The 19,274-nt window shown below is 36.0% G+C and overlaps 1 protein-coding gene across 6 annotated transcripts in view; it reads right to left on the bottom strand.

Moving 5' to 3' along the window:
* The window catches only part of LOC6042659 (zinc finger protein 497), a 39,690-nt gene that overhangs the window by 1,337 nt on the left and 19,079 nt on the right, over positions 1-19,274 (bottom strand). For 3 of the 6 annotated variants that reach the window (XM_038263092.1, XM_038263094.1, XM_038263093.1), the window contains exons 2-12: positions 10,265-10,340; positions 9,105-9,190; positions 9,005-9,043; positions 8,898-8,936; positions 8,694-8,826; positions 8,551-8,628; positions 7,849-7,955; positions 4,470-4,717; positions 4,215-4,346; positions 3,630-4,083; positions 8-160 (exon numbers count right to left, since the gene is read on the bottom strand). In XM_038263092.1, coding sequence (XP_038119020.1) covers positions 8-160; positions 3,630-4,083; positions 4,215-4,346; positions 4,470-4,717; positions 7,849-7,955; positions 8,551-8,628; positions 8,694-8,826; positions 8,898-8,936; positions 9,005-9,043; positions 9,105-9,190; positions 10,265-10,340 — 1,545 coding nt within the window. Of the gene's footprint in view, positions 1-7; positions 161-3,629; positions 4,084-4,214; positions 4,347-4,469; positions 4,718-7,848; positions 7,956-8,550; positions 8,629-8,693; positions 8,827-8,897; positions 8,937-9,004; positions 9,044-9,104; positions 9,248-9,574; positions 9,681-10,264; positions 10,341-19,274 lie in introns of those variants that run through there. The other 3 variants (XM_038263097.1, XM_038263095.1, XM_038263098.1) reach the window with 3 other exon arrangements.

The raw sequence follows: 19,274 nt of genomic DNA, 5'->3' as shown, positions 1-19,274 counted from the left end.
TCTTTACTTCAATATTTTGCTCAACATCAGTCTTCCCGTTGTGTTGCTGACTGCGCTGCTGCTGTTGTTGTTGAAGCTGCTGTTGTTGTAACTGGTGTTGCTGCTGTTGTTGATGATGGTGTTGTTGAAGTTCTTCGTTCATACTGATCAAGTCGGACACCTTTTGGAATAAGAGAAAGTAAAAAATGACTGTATTGAGTGACTGTAAAAAAAATGAAAATAGAAACCACCAACAAAGTATTAAAATCTGCTTGTTCACGCTTGTTCATGATTTTGGGAAATCTTTTATCTCCGTGTAGATTCATACAAGTTTCTGCAATTTTTGCCTTCCTCACATTACTGAGGAAAGGCTATAAAATCACTCGAAAAATGAACTTCTCAATTAGACCTCCTAGACCCACCTTCATGTATACCTATCGACTCAGAATCAAATTCTGAGCAAATGTCTGTGTGTGTGGTGGGATGTTGATCAAAAAATTGTCACTCGATTATCTCGACATTGGCTGAACCGATTTCGTCCGTTTTGACGTCATTCGATCTGTCTTGGGGTCCCATAAGTCGCTATTGAAAATTATGCAGTTTAGTTAAGTACTTCAAAAGTTATGCTAATAAAACGATTTTAACAAAAGTCCGGAAGATTGTAAAAAGGGTGGTTTTTGTAAGAAAACCCGTCATGGTAGGGGAGAGTGGGGAGACTTGATCCCCTTTTTTTGTATCGCACATAACTCTGTCAATTTCTCACAAAACTATAAACTTTTTGCATGAAATGAAAGCTTAAACATTCATCTATGTTTGGCTAATAAGGGTATTTCATCAGATGAACTCTTCGAATCATGCCAAGCGTTTTAAAAAAATATTTTAAACTGGCATTTTAAAAATGTTAGGGGTAACTTGATCCCCTTTCAACATTTTGAAGAAATCTTAAGCAAAATGTTTCTTATTCATCCAAACTTTTAATTTTCTATAAGTTACAGCAATTTCACATAAAACCTGTACGTTTGTGTTCAAAATATAACAAGTTTATTATGTTAAATATTTAAAAACTTAAAATATTATTTTTTAGACCAAAATTAAGCATGTTTACAAAAGCTGGAAATTTTTGTTTACGAAACTTTTGAAAAATGGTTCAAACTGCAGTAAGTTATGTACAACAATACTAAAGGAAACTATGTATGAAAACCCAGCTCAATTAATTAACCTTGAGGCTGATTCCAGTGACTGTAAAAATGCAGGGATCAAGCCTCCCTAAACGCACTTTTTTAAACAATTGATTGTAAAAATAGTATGACGATAAATTTAACATCAAATGGGTAAGGGTTTTGGAGTTGATAAGTTTATCAAACAATTCATGTATAAAATATATTTTTTTGAATAATTTTTGAGTGTTTTCTATACATATCAACACAAAGAAAAAAAGATCTCTTGGAAGTTTTTTGCAGCTCGTTTTAGAAAAATGTGTGTAACTGAATCTAAACATTTTTTAATTTTTTTCTTTGTTTTCTACAATGAGTTTTAGTTAATTTCGCACAACTTTCTAGAACAAAGCTAATTGTTTTACCCACATGCTGACGAGATACAGGCTTGGGATCAAGTGTCCCCGGGGATCAAGTCTCCCCACTCTCCCCTATACATTTTCAGAAAGGTATTTAAAAGACCTTTCAAACACGTTCAAGACATTGAAGATCTGACAAATCTATCAAAAGTTATAAGCACTTAAGTGTAATTTATACGCTTTTTGGAGGCCGGATCTCAGATATGTTGATGAAAACGTTGTCCGGATCTCTCGTGCAACCTATCGTTGGATAGGTATTCAAAAGAGCTTTCCAATGCGTCCAAAACATTGAAGATCTGACAACCCTTTCAAAAGTTATTAGCACTTGAGTGATATTAACGCACTTTTTGTTTTTTGGATAGCACCCTTTAAATGTGAGGAAGGCGCCAACCACCTAAGGGTGGATTAGGTAACGTTTTTTATGGTACGTTCGTTTGAAGAGCCGGTGCGGCACTCAGTGCCGCACTCGTCGGTGCCAGTTTTGGTTCAATCGAACGTCATTTGTCAGTGTGCGTGGAACTCGCATGAAACTGAAAAAAATATCGAGTGCGGCACAAAAGTTTCAAATCCAAGATGGCGGCGAAACTCGTGCGAAACTAGCGCGAGTTACTTCAAAGAAACACTTTGACAGCTCTGAGTGCGGCACTCAGTGTGCAACTAGCCATCAAACGAACGTACCATAAGGCACAATCTCACCTCCCAGGCCCAATGTCACCTCTGATGACAGTAGTGAGTAAACCAAAACGTTGTATGTAACCGAGGCTTGAAGGGATTCCACAGTGTTTTCGTCAGTTGTGTGCTATCTTGTGACAACGACCATTTAGAACTTTTCGAGAAAATCGATTTTTAAAGTTTGTTGGTAAATAATTTCAAAACTATGAATAATAGAGCCAAACTTTTTGAAGCAATCGGTTCGTATACTATCGCTTAACAAACGCTCCAAGTTTCAACTAATTTGGTTACACCAGTTAAAAGATACAGTAAATAATGTAAACAAAAATCTGAAAAGCACGTGTCACAAGTGTGTTTCGAAAGTAAAATTGTACTACGTGTCACAAGTGTGCACAGAATTCCCATACAAACTAAAATAAGCTCAAATCAATGGTTTAATCGACTTAGTCAGTATATTTTTATAAACAAAAGGTTGCATTGCCTTTAGAAAGTATGTGTGTACATAAATTTGTGAAAAACAAGAAAAATTTTCCGCATTTTCCATCAACATGTATGACGTGCACTAGTGTGCACAATCATTTTGATGATAAATTGGTCTATGTCACAAGTGTGTATTGCGATATTCGGGAAACGGAAGCGAATTTCCAAAATCGGGTTAAAGCATCATGTGGTGTTTGTTAAGTATAGCAAAACGTCATCATTAACTCATTTTCAACCAAAATGGTCTAAGTCACAAGATAGCACACAGCTGACGTTTTGACAAAATTACTAGCAAATTTGCAAGCAGTGGAATACCACCTTGAGTCGTATCGAGAAATTAAAAGTGAGAGTGTGTGCGTGCAACATGGAATTAAACTTTTCAAAGTGTCATGGTAACCTTCACAGCAACTTCATAGAAAGTTTAACTCCATGTTGCACACACTCTCACTTTTAATTTCTCGATAAACCAGGGCTGTGGAGTCGGAGTCAGAGTCGGAGTCGACAAATGGAGCCTAACATTTCAAAAGGGAACATAACTTTTGTAAACAATAGTGTATCCCTTTCACTCAAATGACAGTACACTTTTTTTTTAAAGCACATGCCATTCAGTCTAGATTATTTACCCATAAAACAAATTTAAAAAAATGTAGAATCGTGCCAGCTGTATTCTTAGCGAAGACAGCAGACAAATCTTCTGCTTCAACTGGAAATTTGGCAGGTACTGACAGTCAGTCAGCCAGGGATGACAATCTGTTTAAAATTTTGGGCCAAATCAGGAAAATTGAACTTATAAAAATTGTGGTTTCGTTTATATTTTTTTCAGGCTGGGAAATTATTGAGGTTTTGGAAAGTTTAAGTTAAATCTATGTATAACGATTTACCAGTGTTTTTTCTACTTTTTGTTGAGTTCATATTTAAATCATACCGAGTAAGCTTTCTGCTTCTCTGCCGCTGCAGCCTGTTGTTGAGCCTGTTGCTGTTGCTGGTGCTGCTGGGCTTCGGTGATCTGCTGCTGGTAGGACTGGAAGCTGGCACTGAGCAACGAAGTCGCGTGCTGCTGCATTTGGGCCGCCGCCATGTTGATATCGCCTCCGTTGGTGATCATGTGCTGCATTTGCTTTTTCTCCTCCGGACTGGCGATCGGCAGCCCGTGGCCGGTTCGCAGGTGATTGCTCAGCCCTTCGGACGTCTCAAATGACTCGTTACAGCTAAAGTAATGGCAGCAGTGTCTCGGGGGACGGGTACTGACTCCGCCTCCGCCGGGCGTCGGAGCACTCTTCTTGAGATCGATCGCCGGATGTCGCATCTGCATGTGCTTCGTCAGATGGTTCTTCATGGTGAATCCCTCGTTACAACCGAGAACCGGACAGGTGAGAAATCTGTAAGAGGCAGTTGATTAGACCAAAGTTCTTGTGGTAATTTTCTGCTCAGTGTCTTTCATAGTAGAAATTTCAAAAAGGACATTAAACAAGAAGAATCAAGGTCCAAGCCCGGAGGAAAGTGTGCTTACCTTCCGTCCAGGTGCCTTTGGACGTGCTTTTTAAGCAAAACTTCGTCGTTAAACGTCATCGAGCACATGGTGCACGCAAAATCTCCGTGTTGATGGGTCATGTGGAGTATGAGGTGAGATTCCTGAATGAACCTGGAACCGTCAAAAGTGTGAGGGTAAATACGGTGAAAAGATACAATTTCAAAAATTTTGACGCAAAAAGGCCGAACGAAAAAAATTGAAACGGAAAAACAGAAAAGTCGCAGCACCGCGTACCTTTCGTCGCACTTTGGACACGGAAAGCCAAAGTTCGAGCCGTGAATTTTCAAGTGGTGTTGGAACAGCGACTGGGACTTGAAACGCTTGTCCGGACACTGAGGGCAGAAAAAGGTTTTCGTCGAGCTGTGCTCCGACACCAAGTGCAGGTTCAACTGGGTGACCTGGTAGAACCGCCTCGGGCACTGATTGCATACGTACTGTTGGGTTTTGTGGTGCGTTTTCATGTGGTTGTTCAAGTTGGTCACCTGGAATGGGAGAAATGGGATATTATTGGGGAGACGGCTCAGAATGGTCGCTTTTTCAGAATAAATGTTATATTAACATTAATTTCAATGAATCATCTCTGCGGTAAACTTAAGGCGGTAGGCCTGGCTTCTTTGACATCCACCGCAAAAGTTAATAAAAAGAAGACTAGATGTTATCTAGCATAGACTAATTTTGTCAATTTTGTCAATTTTGTCAATTTTGCCAATTTTGTCAATTTTGTCAATTTTGTCAATTTTGTCAATTTTGTCAATTTTGTCAATTTTGTCAATTTTGTCAATTTTGTCAATTTTGTCAATTTTGTCAATTTTGTCAATTTTGTCAATTTTGTCAATTTTGTCAATTTTGTCAATTTTGTCAATTTTGTCAATTTTGTCAATATTGTCAATATTGTCAATTTTGTCAATTTTGTCAATTTTGTCAATTTTGTCAATTTTGTCAATTTTGTCAATTTTGACAATTTTGACAATTTTGACAATTTTGACAATTTTGACAATTTTGACAATTTTGACAATTTTGACAATTTTGACAATTTTGACAATTTTGACAATTTTGACAATTTTGACAATTTTGACAATTTTGACAATTATGAACATTTTGTCAATTTTGGCAATTTTGACAATTTTGACAATTTTGTCAATTTTGTCAATTTTGTCAATTTTGACAATTTTGACAATTTTGACAATTTTAACAATTTTGAAAATTTTGACAATTTTGAAAATTTTGACAATTTTGACAATTTTGACAATTTTGACAATTTTGACAATTTTGACAATTTTGACAATTTTGACAATTTTGACAATTTTGACAATTTTGACAATTTTGACAATTTTGACAATTTTGACAATTTTGACAATTTTGACAATTTTGACAATTTTGACAATTTTGACAATTCTGTCATCGGGACTGGCAACACCAGCCAGCAACAGTCAACTGTTCGGAGCTCCTCAAACTTTTCGATTTTTTCGCCGTAATTAACAGTGTTTACCCGCAAGTTTGCTGCTCCAGCATGCCAAGGGCCGGCCGTGGCCGTGGCAGTTCGAGTGCGGCCTCGAAAAACCCGCGAAGTTCATCTACCGGCAGAGTGCAGAAAGGTAAACATACCAACGCCGCATCGACCGCCATCGCGCACGGGAGCGTGCCCGGTGACGTCACCGATCCTTCTTTTTTACACGTGTCATACCGTCCACGTGAGTCCCCAGTACGGACGAGACAATCGACCCGGGCATCCGGAAGTACTTCCGACCAGCAGCAGCAGCAGCAGTCCACCAGCACTACGACAACAACCACTTCCAACGTTCCCACCAGCAACGAATTTGAGATGCTGAGTGGAGAAGAAAACAACACCGCCAGTGACAGCAGCAGTGCTGGCGACGACGATGACGATGATGAACTTGCGCGCAAGCAAGAAAGCAGAAAAAGTGTAACTCTCCGAAGGAACGACGACCACCTCCAATTTTTGTTTTGGATACGTTGGCGGACGATGTTGACGAGTTGCTTGAGGGACTCCAATATTGTCTTAAAATTAGTAAAACTTCTGTGCAAGTGATTACGCATAAAAACAGAATTTCGACTTGGTAGTGAAGAAGTTGAAGTTGCGAAACTTCAAATTCTTCACATTTGACCCAGCAGAGAAGGTCCCAGTGAAGATCGTCCTTCAGGGATATCCGGACCGCCCGATCTCCGACCTGGAAGAACACCTGTCGGGCGTCAAGGTTAAGCCTCGAGAGGTTAAGGTGCTCTCGAAATCGACAACGGCGACAGGTACGTACACATTGTACCTCCTGTACTTCGATCGTGGGTCGGTCAAAATCCAGGACCTACGGCGGATCAAAGCACTGGACGGCTTCTTCGTGACGTGGCGATTCTACACGAAGAATCCGACTGACGCAGCGCAATGCCACCGCTGTCGAAAATTCGGACACGGTTCAAGAAACTGTAATCTTCCGCCCCGGTGCGTTAAGTGCGGTGAGACCCACTTCACCGAAAGGTGCAATCTTCCGCGGAAAGACCAGCTGGGGGAAAACGCCCAGCAGCACAAAGCGCGCGTCAAGTGCGCGAACTGTGGTGGAAACCACACGGCGAATTTCCGTGGCTGTGCCACGCGGAAAAAGTACCTCGAGGAGCAGGACAAGAAGAAGAAAGCGCCAGCGTCCCGCCAACCTCCAAAGACTTCGAGCACGAACGCTGCAGCAGCTGGCGGCGGAGCGGTTCCATCGACCAACCCAGCGTTCCCTCCCGGTTGGGGAGGTTCGTACGCTAGAGTAGCCGCTTCTGGGAGCGGTACTTCACCGGGACAAGCAGACGTTACCGGAGATGATCTCTTCACGCTTCCGGAGTTTTTCGCTCTTGCTGGAGAGATGCTCACGCGCTTTCGTGCCTGCCGGAACAAGGCAGAACAATTCCAAGCTCTGAGTGAGCTTATGATGAAGTATATCTACAACGGATAAGCTGCCTTGTGCAGCGAAGTTTTCGACGTCAAAAGACAAAACAAACTGTGATCTAGTTTTAAGCTTTTCTATCTCTATCCTTTTCCTTAGCAAATTTAGAAGGTTTTTTTAAAATAATTTTTCCTTCTGTTGGCAAATCCATTGTTAGAATATCCAATTACATCAAAATGAACTATAGTACAAATCATAGTTGAAAGGTACTCCAAAACTCTATTAGGTTATAAGAATAACGAAATTGTGAATTGATTATTTACTAATAAAAACTAATTGAATTGAATTGAATTGACAATTCTGACAATTTTGACAATTCTGACAATTTTGACAATTTTGACAATTTTGACAATTTTGACAATTTTGACAATTTTGACAATTTTGACAATTTTGACAATTTTGACAATTTTGTCAATTTTGACAATTTTGTCAATTTTGACAATTTTGACAATTTTGACAATTTTGACAATTTTGACAATTTTGACAATTTTGACAATTTTGACAATTTTGACAATTTTGACGATTTTGACAATTTTGACAATTTTGACAAATTTCAGTCCTAATGATAATTTTTAAAATTTTGGTCATGTTGATTATTTTTAAAGTTTTGGTCATGTTGATAATTTTAATCATTTTTAATTGTTCACGAATAATCTGTACAAAATACTCACTTGAGCGAACGAGCGACCACAATTTGCCTCAATGCAAACGTAGGGTCTCTCTCCTGTGTGCAGTCGTCTATGGTTGTTCAAGTTTGTGATTTGAGTAAATGCTTTGCCTGAAATAACAAGAAGATATTTAGAGATTAGAGTTAAATTGTGAATAACTTCATGATTTGTTTTGAATTTTGGTAAATTTATAGCTAAACTTTATACTTTTGAATAATTGTAGATAAATTGATAAGGCTTGTACAAATATTTTTAAAAGTTTTTGTCACCCCCTTCAAAATTGGCCCAAAAATCAGGGGCAAAAAAATATTTTACAATAAACTTCAAAATTTCAATGAAAATTCAAGTGCAACCAGCTGAAATCAAATTAAAATACATTCTCCTGCGTTTAAAATCATTTTTAGCATGTTTGGGTTTGTTAAAAATCTTAAGATTTTTGAAAATTTTCGATGCAAAATTTTTTTCGATACAATTTTTGTTTTTGTCAGATCTTAGATTTTTGAAAACTAATGATTGCAAAACAACTGAACTAGTGTAAAATGCATTTTAAAACACTTTTTTCATTGAAATGTGAAGACTATGGCTTGTTATTTAAATTTTTATATTTTTTTATTTTTTTGCCCCCCCCCCCTTGACCTTGGCCAGGGCCGAGGGACAAAAACTTTTTTAAATATTTGCATCGGCCTAATGATAATTTAAACTTACCACAATCGACGCAAACGTAAGGACGCTCATTTGTGTGAATGCGAACATGGTTCCGGAGATTTGCTTGTTGCGAAAAACCTACAAATAAAAACATAACGACATTAATACCCAAGACTAATGCCAGTACAAACCGCCCCACCAACCTTTCTGACAGTACTCGCAGACATACTTCTTCTCGGCGGTGTGATTTCGTATGTGGTTCAGCAGCGAAGTCTTTCTGCTGAATGTTTTGTTGCAAATCGGACAACTGCCTTCCTCTCCCTCCAGAACTTCGTTCTAAAAATAGTGAGAATTTTCCAAGTTTTTCATTGGTTATGGAAATTACACGCGAGTTTGACAATACTCACGTCCACAGCTTGTAAAGTTGCTTCCAAGTCGAAGGGAATCTAGAATTTTAAAATTGGAAATTAATAGTTTTTAAATTTGTGATGAACCTCAAGTTAGAGATACTTACGATTTGTTGTTTCTTCGAAGGTTGCTCCCCACCATTTGGCTGCAAGAATTAAAATACATTAAATTTTTAGAATGTCTACTCAAATTTCAATGTAACTTACCGCACCACCTAGCAGCGAGGAGCTGGTGGGCACCATAGTGGGGCGCGAATTGTCGTAGAAATTCGGCATCATCCCTTTGGTTATGCCTTTAAAGTTTGGATTATCATCAGTTAAAATACACTTTACCTTTACATTAGTTTCAACTGGAATGAAAGAAGAGAACGGAGAAAAAATGCACGATCAGAATCCATTTCTTAGCTTGTCTAAAAATAAAAGTCTCCATATCGTATTTATATTAGGTCCCTCTTTGGTATGGCGAGACAACACAAAAAAAACCAACTATCTCACGCGTTGTTTTCTTTCTATCAACAAATGCAAATGTTATTCTAAGTGGCAAAAAAACTGGGCAGACAAGGCGAACGAAGCCGCCTTTTGTCCGACTAAAATAACATTGGCTTAAATTCATTGTATCACATTGATTTCCGAATAACTTGACCATATACCAACATTTGGTCACAATTTCAACTCACTTTGTCGAAATTTGGATTCCAACGTCCAATAATTCACTCTGATATGATAAATACAAACATTTATTATTTTTTCTAGTGCATTAGAAGAAAAAATCTGAATCTTTGTTTGACATCCCAGGCAGGAATTGGTAGTTTCCACCTCGCCCGCTAGGGGGACGGTACAGAAGAGCTCGCACTTGCTTGCAAGTTGCATGACTCGATTCTGCTTTGGGAACGCTCTGATTGAGCAGTGTCGGATTATGGAGTATCCCATTTTATAAAATATTATAGATCTTATCAGAATTTTCATTTTAGTAATGTATTTCAAATTCACTTCAAATTAGACTCATTTTCTAATTGGATTAATTTTAATCTCAATGAAACAGTGCACACTCAACCCCCGGTGGTTGGTCACTTTTTCGTTTGACAGTTAGCACCCCGTTGGTTGGTCAAAGTCAAACTAAAAAGTGACGAACTGTCATTTTTTACACGGCGCTCATGCACACTATCAAAACAAACGTTTGATAGTGTGTGTGAACTCCGTGCAAAATGGGTGTTAGCCTAAAAAGTGACCCCGTTCATTTGACAACAGTTGGTGTCAAACCATCGGGGTTTGAGTGTACCCAACATTTAATACAAACCCACCCTCACTTTTACTGCTTTTTTAATGAAGGACTCGCTGTGGCATCGAGTTTCAGATACTCACCTTACCTTGTTTCAGCAGAAGCAAGAGTTGGAAGTAAATAGCGTCAATGTCCATATAGGCACATTGATTAGCACCGTTCTCCTGGAAGAAAAGAAAATTTAATGATTAGACAGTTTTTCTAAGTTGGTTGTTTAATTAATTATTTTATTAAAAGTTGTCGATGATTAAACGACTTTATTCAATTCTAGATTAAATTTCCAAAATTTCCTTATCTGCATAGGAAACCATGACCATGACTCATAGCTTGTTTCGAAAATTTACCCTTAAATTACAAAATGCAACATTTGACAATAATTTTAAGCTATTTGCATTGCAAAGTGGTCCAGATTGCAAAATTAAGTGGAAAATTGGGTTTGGAGTTTTGGTGTCTCCAGAAGAGTTGTTGCAAAAAGAAGGGGCAGCTTTTGATTTGGGTGAAATTTAAGGTGGTTCACGATTAGGATGATTTCGAAAATCTAACTTTTCAGGTTTTTTTTGTCTTTTAGAAATTTGTTGGGCTTGGCAATACAAGCAAATTTGTAGAAGCCTTCTAAGACCCAAATTATACCCTTGTAACATTTTTAAACTTACAGGTTTTATCATGGTTCTGAAAACCCTCATACGGCCTAAATAGGCTTTTATGGCCTACTTAAAACCTAAAATGTTACTAGGGTAGAAAGCATCTGAGCAATCCTTGAAAAATCAGTTTTTAACGTAATTAAGTTCAATTCTAGATTATGTTTTTTTTTTATAGAAATGTGATATACAGATCACTTAAGGTTTTAGAGCTTTTCAAATAAACATTTTTATTTTTTGACAGATCAATTTGAGGGTAAAAAATTACATCTATTTTTAGACGCAAATTTAAAACTTAAATATCTTGAAAATGCACTGGCCAAATTTTAAGCTCTAGGTTGCAGGCACATCCGAAATTCTAAAATTGTCTAACTACATTAGGGTGCCCAGAATATAGAACTATTTTTCAAAACCTCGCTCCACAAGCTGAATATTGTTCCTTGACCTATTTTAGGACTCTGCGTCAAATATGAGCGAAATCGGTCATCATTTACCCATTGATACTCGGAGGTGAAGTTTGTATGGGAAAAATCGAAAAAATGTATGGAAAATCGAAGTTTCTTACGGTGTGGTCTGCACGGTGCGCTACTTCCATCCAAATAGTCCCAAAAGTGAGATTCTTATTGAATATTTAATGTTCTACAACTTTGTAGAACATCCCTAAGCTGTGAAACTCGATCCTGAAAAGTTATTAGCGATTTAAAAAAGTCATTTTTGTATGAAAAACATTTTTTTCGCCTACTTTAGGCTCGAGTATCAATGGGTTGATCTCATCCAATTTCGCTCAGAATTTACACAGATGCTTAAAATGACCCAAAAAACCGTTTTCCGCTTGTGGAGCAGGGGGTCATTTTTTCTGGGCACCCTAAACTACATGTTTTCCATGTAATTTTGCCCGCTGAAACTGAATCTGCCCTCATAATAGATCCAAAGTGTCAAATAATCGATTTTGGTCATATTTGGGTTTTTATGTGAAATTATCATATAAAAAACATAACCCTGAATTGACACGTTTAAAAACTGCTTTGCTCTGGTTTGCTCATATATTTTTCAGGGGATGACAAATTACTTTTTTTAAATGTATAGATTTTGAAAAAAAAAAACATTCCGATAATTTGTTTTATCGATACAATATTTTTAAATAAATTTTAATACATTTCTTGAATTACAAATTTCCTTCATTTATGTATGTTTGGATTTTTTTTAAGTAAGGCTTTAACGAAAATGTTACAATACCAAATCGCATTATAACATTCAAATCGGAACAATACTTTCCGAGATGTGGTTAGTTGAATAATGTAAGGTAATTAGGCGACACTTAACAAGAAATATGTCAGATGTATTTTTTACGCGGCTGTACAAAAGAAACTCGCTGTTTGATTTTCAAAGTTCACAATTCAACATTTTTGAAAATTTCTTCCAAAAAACTTGGGTCTAAAAAATGTTTTTCAAAAAAAATCAGGAATGGTTTTGTAAGAACATGTTTTTGTAACTAACAATGTCCAAAAAGAAAAGTTTATGAGCAATTCCAGCTCAAATCGCGAATTTTTCTGATACTTTTGTACCCAACCCTCTCCGATTTGAGTGAAACTTTGTAGACATGTTAAGCTAGGCCTATATAAGCCATTTCTGTGTACTCGAAGCGGTTGCGTTGTTTGAAAAATTGGTCAAAGACAAATTTGTAGGAAGTTGAGATTTTCTATGAGATTTTTTTATTTTTTAGTTAAAAAGTTCAATTTAACTTTTTTTCAGGGGAGACATACCATCCTGCATTTTTCGGCAGTCTTTTTGAAACATCTTAGGCTATTTCCTCAAAAATTTTGAACGAAAAAAAAATCGTGAAAAATGATCTTTTTTTTTTCAAAATATAGAAAAAAAAATCTAAAATGTATCAAATCTAGATTCAATGCCGTCTTATCAAAACATAAATAGCATAACTTGCATACAAGTGCTGCAGCTGTACGGCCGTGATTTATTTTATGTACTCCGACTGCTATATCACACTCGTCCTCCCTGTTTTGTGAGTGTGTGTGTGTGTGAACCGACTATGTATAAATGGCAAACGCACGTATGCTTATGCTATGTGCGAGTGCGTGCCTTCCAAAATGCAAACATAAACAAGCAGCAACATGGTCCACGCGCTCGCTGGATGCTGCAAAAGAGAGAGAGAGAGAGGAACACACACAAAACACGCGTCGTCGTGTGTGATATGTTTTTATGTACCAGCGCAAAAGGGAATCTCTCAAACAAGGATATGCTACGGCTCCACGTATGAATGGAAATGGCCTCGTGGCAAAATGCACTCTCGCATCCATATATACTATACGCAAGCTTATGTACCTACACACTGCAAATCTCACTCACATTCGTAATTGCCCTTCCCTTGGCTCGTAGTTTATCTGCAAATCCGTGCCAAAGTTTGTGCTAAACATAAAGTTTGAAAATTTACGCGCTCCTGAAGACGGAGAGTTCGAAACACTTTTGGGACGAGACATCGTCGTGCCACCACCGACCGGTAATGTTTTCGAGTGTGTGTGTGTGTTTGTGCTTTACAACGTAACATTAGTCTGTGGTGGAGGGTGGTTGTCTAAGAAGGAGTTGTTTAAAAATAAGCGGTTGTTTAAAAAAACACATCGCGTCGCTGGTCGCGGAAAAAAATGTGACTGCTGGAAATAGATTTCGGGTTTATCATATCTTCTCAAGCTAAAAATAAGGTCTTTTTGTGCAATCTTACGAAATGTGAATTTAGAATAACAAAAGTTTCAATTTACTTTTCAAACCATAGGAAACACACTTTTCGGATAATCGATTTACATTTGTTTTGCCCTTTGTCCTTTGGGTTGTTGCTCTGAAATAGTCTGGTTATTTGAAACTTTAGGATAATCGAGTCTGGACTGTATTTCAATTTTCAAACGCAGTTTGAATTCAACTATCTAGAGTGTTGAATGTTCCGATACCGTAAACTGGGGTGACTTTGATAGCCCGGGGTGACTTTGATAGGTTTTTCAAATGCCCGTCAAATTAATATTTAAACATTTTTGAGAATTTTGAGTATGTAAGCATTAAGGGAAAGCTTATTATCGAACATATATGCAAAAATGTGACTGTTACATTGGATGTATCAAAAATAGTGGCCAAATCAAATTTCTATCAATGTCACCCCGGGCTATCAAAGTCACCCCAGTTTACGGTACAAATATTATTTAATTTAGTTTCCTTGTTTGCTTGAAAAATAATGTAACATTCTGATATTATAATTATAAATTTCAATATTCATCTAGAGAAAAAGCATGTTATTCCAACAAGCACCTATTGTTGGCATATTAGCACTTTGGCGTTCAATTACAGCTTCTCGAAAACGTTTTCAACTGACATTTTGCAAAGAAACAGTTGAGTAGGAAGTAAGCAAGCAAGTTTCTAACAAAATTTCTGCAACATTGTTTGAAACAGCAAACTTAAAGTGGTACATGGTGTCTTTCCCTTTTGAGGCAATGACTGTCAATGATGATTTGGAATTCAGGATCCAGAAATAGTGAGTTGTCATGAAAAAATTATCACTATACGTAAAATGCTTCTACAAACAACTCAAAGAAAACCATTTTTTGATTGAAACATTCTGCATCAAGGTTTGAATGTTTTTTTCTAAAACAAACATTTTTTTTTCAAACGTGGCCGCCAAATGGCCGATCGGGAATGATGCCTTCCAGAGCCTTAATGGGAATAGAACAGAATCCTTAATATGTCAAATTGCTGTCAAAAATATGAGAATTTCTGATAAAAGTCGAAAATTTTTTTTAAATAGATTTTTAATGAGTTTTGTATGATTAAATTCTAAAATAGAAATCGAAAATCTGGCATGAGTAAAAACCACAATTTCACTAAATTAAATAAAAAAAACGTTACTTAATCCACCTTTAGGTGGTTGGTGCCTTCCTCATATTCATAAAGTCAATACATTCAGTAAAAATAGCAACATTCCCCCTTAACATGTTTAACAAATCAACTTTATTACTCATTTCTTTTGATACAGTATGTAAAAAAAGTATTTACACCCTTGGGCACTATGCACATTTTGTGATGAAACATGTAAACAATTTAATGTTGACATAAACCTAGTACTACGTTTTGTTCAGAAACTCATGCCCAAGGGGTTTCCAGCATCGTGTCAGACTGGTCACTAATCCGGAATTACTTGGAATTTGAGCAGGTAATTCTGTAATTCCGGATTTACTGAGTAATTCCAGAGTAATCCTGGTAATTCCTAAAATCCCAGTAATCCTGGTAATTCCATGATTCTTGTTTGTGAAAACATACTTCAGAAATAATAAAATATTGAAAAATAACTGTTAAAAAAATAATTTCGATAAACCTTTTATGATTCTATTTATTGCCTATTAATTTTCATGTAAGAATCCATTCGGATTTTGAGTATGTAATTCAGTAATTCCAGAATTACTCCGCAATTCTGCAGTAATTCCTGTAATTCTGGAATTACCTAGTAATTCCGTAGTAATTCGAGTAATTCCATAGTTACTCAGTAATTCGTGTATTTCTCATCAATTCAAGTAAATCGGCAGAATGCATTTTGTTTTTCCTTGATGCCTTTTATGGTTGTAAGAAGTACAGAGCGGATTCGGAATGTCCGCCAATTTGGATGCTCTCTAATTCAAATGTCAAAATCAGTTGTCAAACAGATGTTGATATTTACCCAATTATTCGATGATTTTCAAGCAGGACGTCCAATTTTCCCAGGTTTTGAGTTTCCCGGAAAACGGGAAGATTTTGAAAAAAAAGTCATAAAATCTATGTTTTCTTTATATTTGTTATGTTTTTCAAGCTTTAAATTTATAGAATTAGCTCAATACTAATAATATCAATCTGAACAAGGATAGCAGTTTTAAGATAGCTTAAATAAATTTTTGCTGTTCTCTGTTTTGCTTTGAATTTTATATGCACCACATTTATAATTCAAATTAAATAAGTATTTTATAAATATTTATTTTTTAATCTCTATATGACATGACTAAAACAGCTTAAAAATTGGGTTAAGATGTATAAAAAACAAAAATGACAACAAATAAAATGGTACCAATTTATGTAAAATTTTAGAAAAGTTTAAACATATTAATTGTAATACTAATGTTATTTCCAGATTTTTGTTTAATTCCGGGAATTCCCCGTACAACATATAAAAATCCCGGGAATTTCGTGCACTATTGCCAAGCACGTGGTTTTGTGCGTTTGACAACTGTCATTCGATCCAATTTCAAAGACTTTTCTCAATATGCTGGAAGCTAGGCAGTAATTCCAAGTTATTTTTTATAAATTTGAGCAATTCTAAGTGATTTCTGGAAATCCCAAATAATTCTGGAAAATCAAAGTAATTCATGACATATTGCCAGTAATCCTGGTAATTCCATTTAGACTGGTCAGTAATCCTTGATGCTGGAAACCCCTTGCTCATGCCGAACATTTTGCTGCAAAAAGCTCATGAAAAGATGTTTTCTATAAAAAGTTATATAACAAATACTATTACAAAAATAAAAAAGGTGCAAAAAAAGTTTGTACACCTTTCGAAAAATTAACATAAATAAAGTTATTTGTTGACAAATCACCATAAATCCAGTCTCCCAACTCCAAATAGGCATCCTTGACTGATTAAAAAAATAATTTGGATTGAATATAAAGTTTACAAATTACTTAGTTTAAAAGTTAATATAACTCTGGAAATTCTATATAAAACTTATCTAAACTTAATTTAGCAAACTTTCAATTTATCTAAATGTCAATAAATGACCATAGAATTGCTAAATAAACATTCTGGAGTGGGTATAACACCGTTTTGGGGGTCTTTGTATCGCTAGAATAGATTTTTCGTTGAAATTTCGTACCAACCCGGAATTACGTCGTCGAAAAATCCGCCGGCATCCGAACCGGTCCACAATTAACAAGTCAACCTATGTGGCATCGGAAAGGGCATAAAATTTCCGATCTTTTGATACCCAGACATCTAGGTTTTCTATAAAACCCACGTTTTTAAATACCTAGACAAAAACGTTGTTATGGTTTCGTTAGAGCAATCTGCCAAAAATGTATGGAATTTCGTAATTTTTGTTCTCGTGGATCAAACTTACTTTTTGCCCAGGTATTTAAAAACGTGGGTTTTATAGAAAACCTAGATGTATGGGTATCAAAGATCGGAAATTTTATGCCCTTTCCGATGCCACATAGGTTGACTTGTTAATTGTGGACCGGTTCGGATGCCGGCGGATTTTTCGACGACGTAATTCCGGGTTGGTACGAAATTCCAACGAAAAATCTATTCTAGCGATACAAAGACCCCAAAACGGTGTTATACCCACTCCAAAATGTTTATTTAGCAATTCTATGGTAATATATTGACATTTAGTTAAATTGAAAGTTTGCAAAATTAAGTTTAGATAAGTTTTATTTAGAATTTCCAGAGTTATATAAACTTTTATACTAAGTAATTAGTAAACTTTATATTCAATCCAAATTATTTTTAATCAGTCAAGGATGCCTATTTGGAGTTGGGAGACTGGATTTATGGTGATTTGTCAACAAATAACTTTATTTATGTTAATTTTTCGAAAGGTGTACAAACTTATTTTGCACCTTTTTTATTTTTGTAATAGTATTTGTTATATAACTTTTTATAGAAAACATCTTTTCATGAGCTTTTTGCAGCAAAATGTTCGGAATGAGTTTCTGAACAAAACGTAGTACTAGGTTTATGTCAACATTAAATTGTTTACATGTTTCATCACAAAATGTGCATAGTGCCCAAGGGGTGTAAATACTTTTTTTACATACTGTATGGTTCGCAGACCATCAATATTTCTGGCTCATCGGCAAGGTCTGATAAAAAATACCTATCCAACGATAGTTCGCATGGAAGATTCAGACAATATTTTTATCACAATATCTGAAATCAAACCTCTAAAAAGTGTATAAATAACACTTAAGTGCCAATAACTTTTAATAGGGTTGTCAGATCCTTGATGTTTTAGGCTCATTTGAAAGGTCTTTCGATTATCTAACTAACGATGGGTCGCATGATAGACCCGGACATCATTTTTACTGAAATATCTGAGATCCGGCCTCCAAAAGTGTATAAATAACACTTAAGTGTCAATAACTTTTGATAGGTTTGTCAGATCCTTGATGTTTTAGGCTCATTTGAAAGGTCTTTCGATTATCTAACTAACGATGGGTCGCATGATGGACCCGGACATCATTGTCATTGAAATATCTGAGATCCGGTCTCCAAAAGTGTATAAATAACACTTAAGTGCTAATAACTTTTGATAGGATTGTCAGATCCTTGATGTTTTAGGCTCATTGGAAAGGTCTTTTTAATACCTTTCTGAAAATGTATAACATGACAGGGTTTCTTACAAAAACCACCCTTTTTACAATCTTCCGGACATACGCCAAAATCGTTTTTTTTAGCATAACTTTTGAAGTACTTTACTAAACTTCATAATTTTCAATAGGGACTTATGGGACCCCAAGACGAATCGAATGAGACCAAAACGGTCCAAATCGGTTAAGCCAGTGCTGAGATAATCGAGTGCATATTTTTTGGTGCACAGACCCACATCCCTACACACACACACACACACAGACATTTGCTCAGAATTTGATTCTGAGTCGATAGGTATACGTGAAGGTGGGTCTACGAGGTCAAATTAAGAAGTTCATTTTTCGAGTGATTTTATAGCCTTTCCTCAGTAAGGTGAGGAAGGCAAAAATCTCAATTATATAAAAAAAATCATAATTTTAAAATGCGATGATATACTTAAAAACAATGTAAACTTATGGTTGAACTTGTGATTGTAGATTTATAAACTCCTGCAGTCAATTGTTTGTTTATGTTTAACATTGAAAACAAGCAAAAAAATAAGTAAAAAATAATTATTTAAACAAGAAGAGTTATTTTGATAGATTTATAGAAGGTTGATTGATGAGTTTTTTTTTAAATACAGTCCAGACTCGACTATCCGAAGGCCTTGGCATAATTTCTCTTCGGAAAATAGAAACTTTGGATAATCGAATCACAAAAGATATTTTTTTCTTTGTCTTATTTGTTATTGTTGAGCTTATAAGTATGTCCCCAAACTGCTCTGAAGTGATTTAGAATTTTTAAATTATTTCGAGGTTATTTTTGCATTTTTTTTCCTTCTCTGTCCAATTCGTTCTCCTTAGTACCAGTAAAATCTACCCCATTTTGAACAAATCAGTTGTTGAAAGGTAGTCCATATCTCAGCTCAAGATAACAACTGCACCAATGTAATTGTTAATGCAACCTTATTAAATGAAATGAAAATGAAATTATGAATCCCAGATGGCGGCCAAAATGCGATTAAAAAAATGAAAAAATGTAGTTTAAAATTTAATTAGCAATCAACCACTCAAATTTGACTAAAATGGGGTCGC

The sequence above is a fragment of the Culex quinquefasciatus genome, chromosome 3 (assembly GCF_015732765.1).
Source record: "Culex quinquefasciatus strain JHB chromosome 3, VPISU_Cqui_1.0_pri_paternal, whole genome shotgun sequence".
NCBI lineage: Eukaryota > Metazoa > Arthropoda > Insecta > Diptera > Culicidae > Culex > Culex quinquefasciatus.
This window is presented reverse-complemented; position numbering and strand designations above follow the sequence as displayed.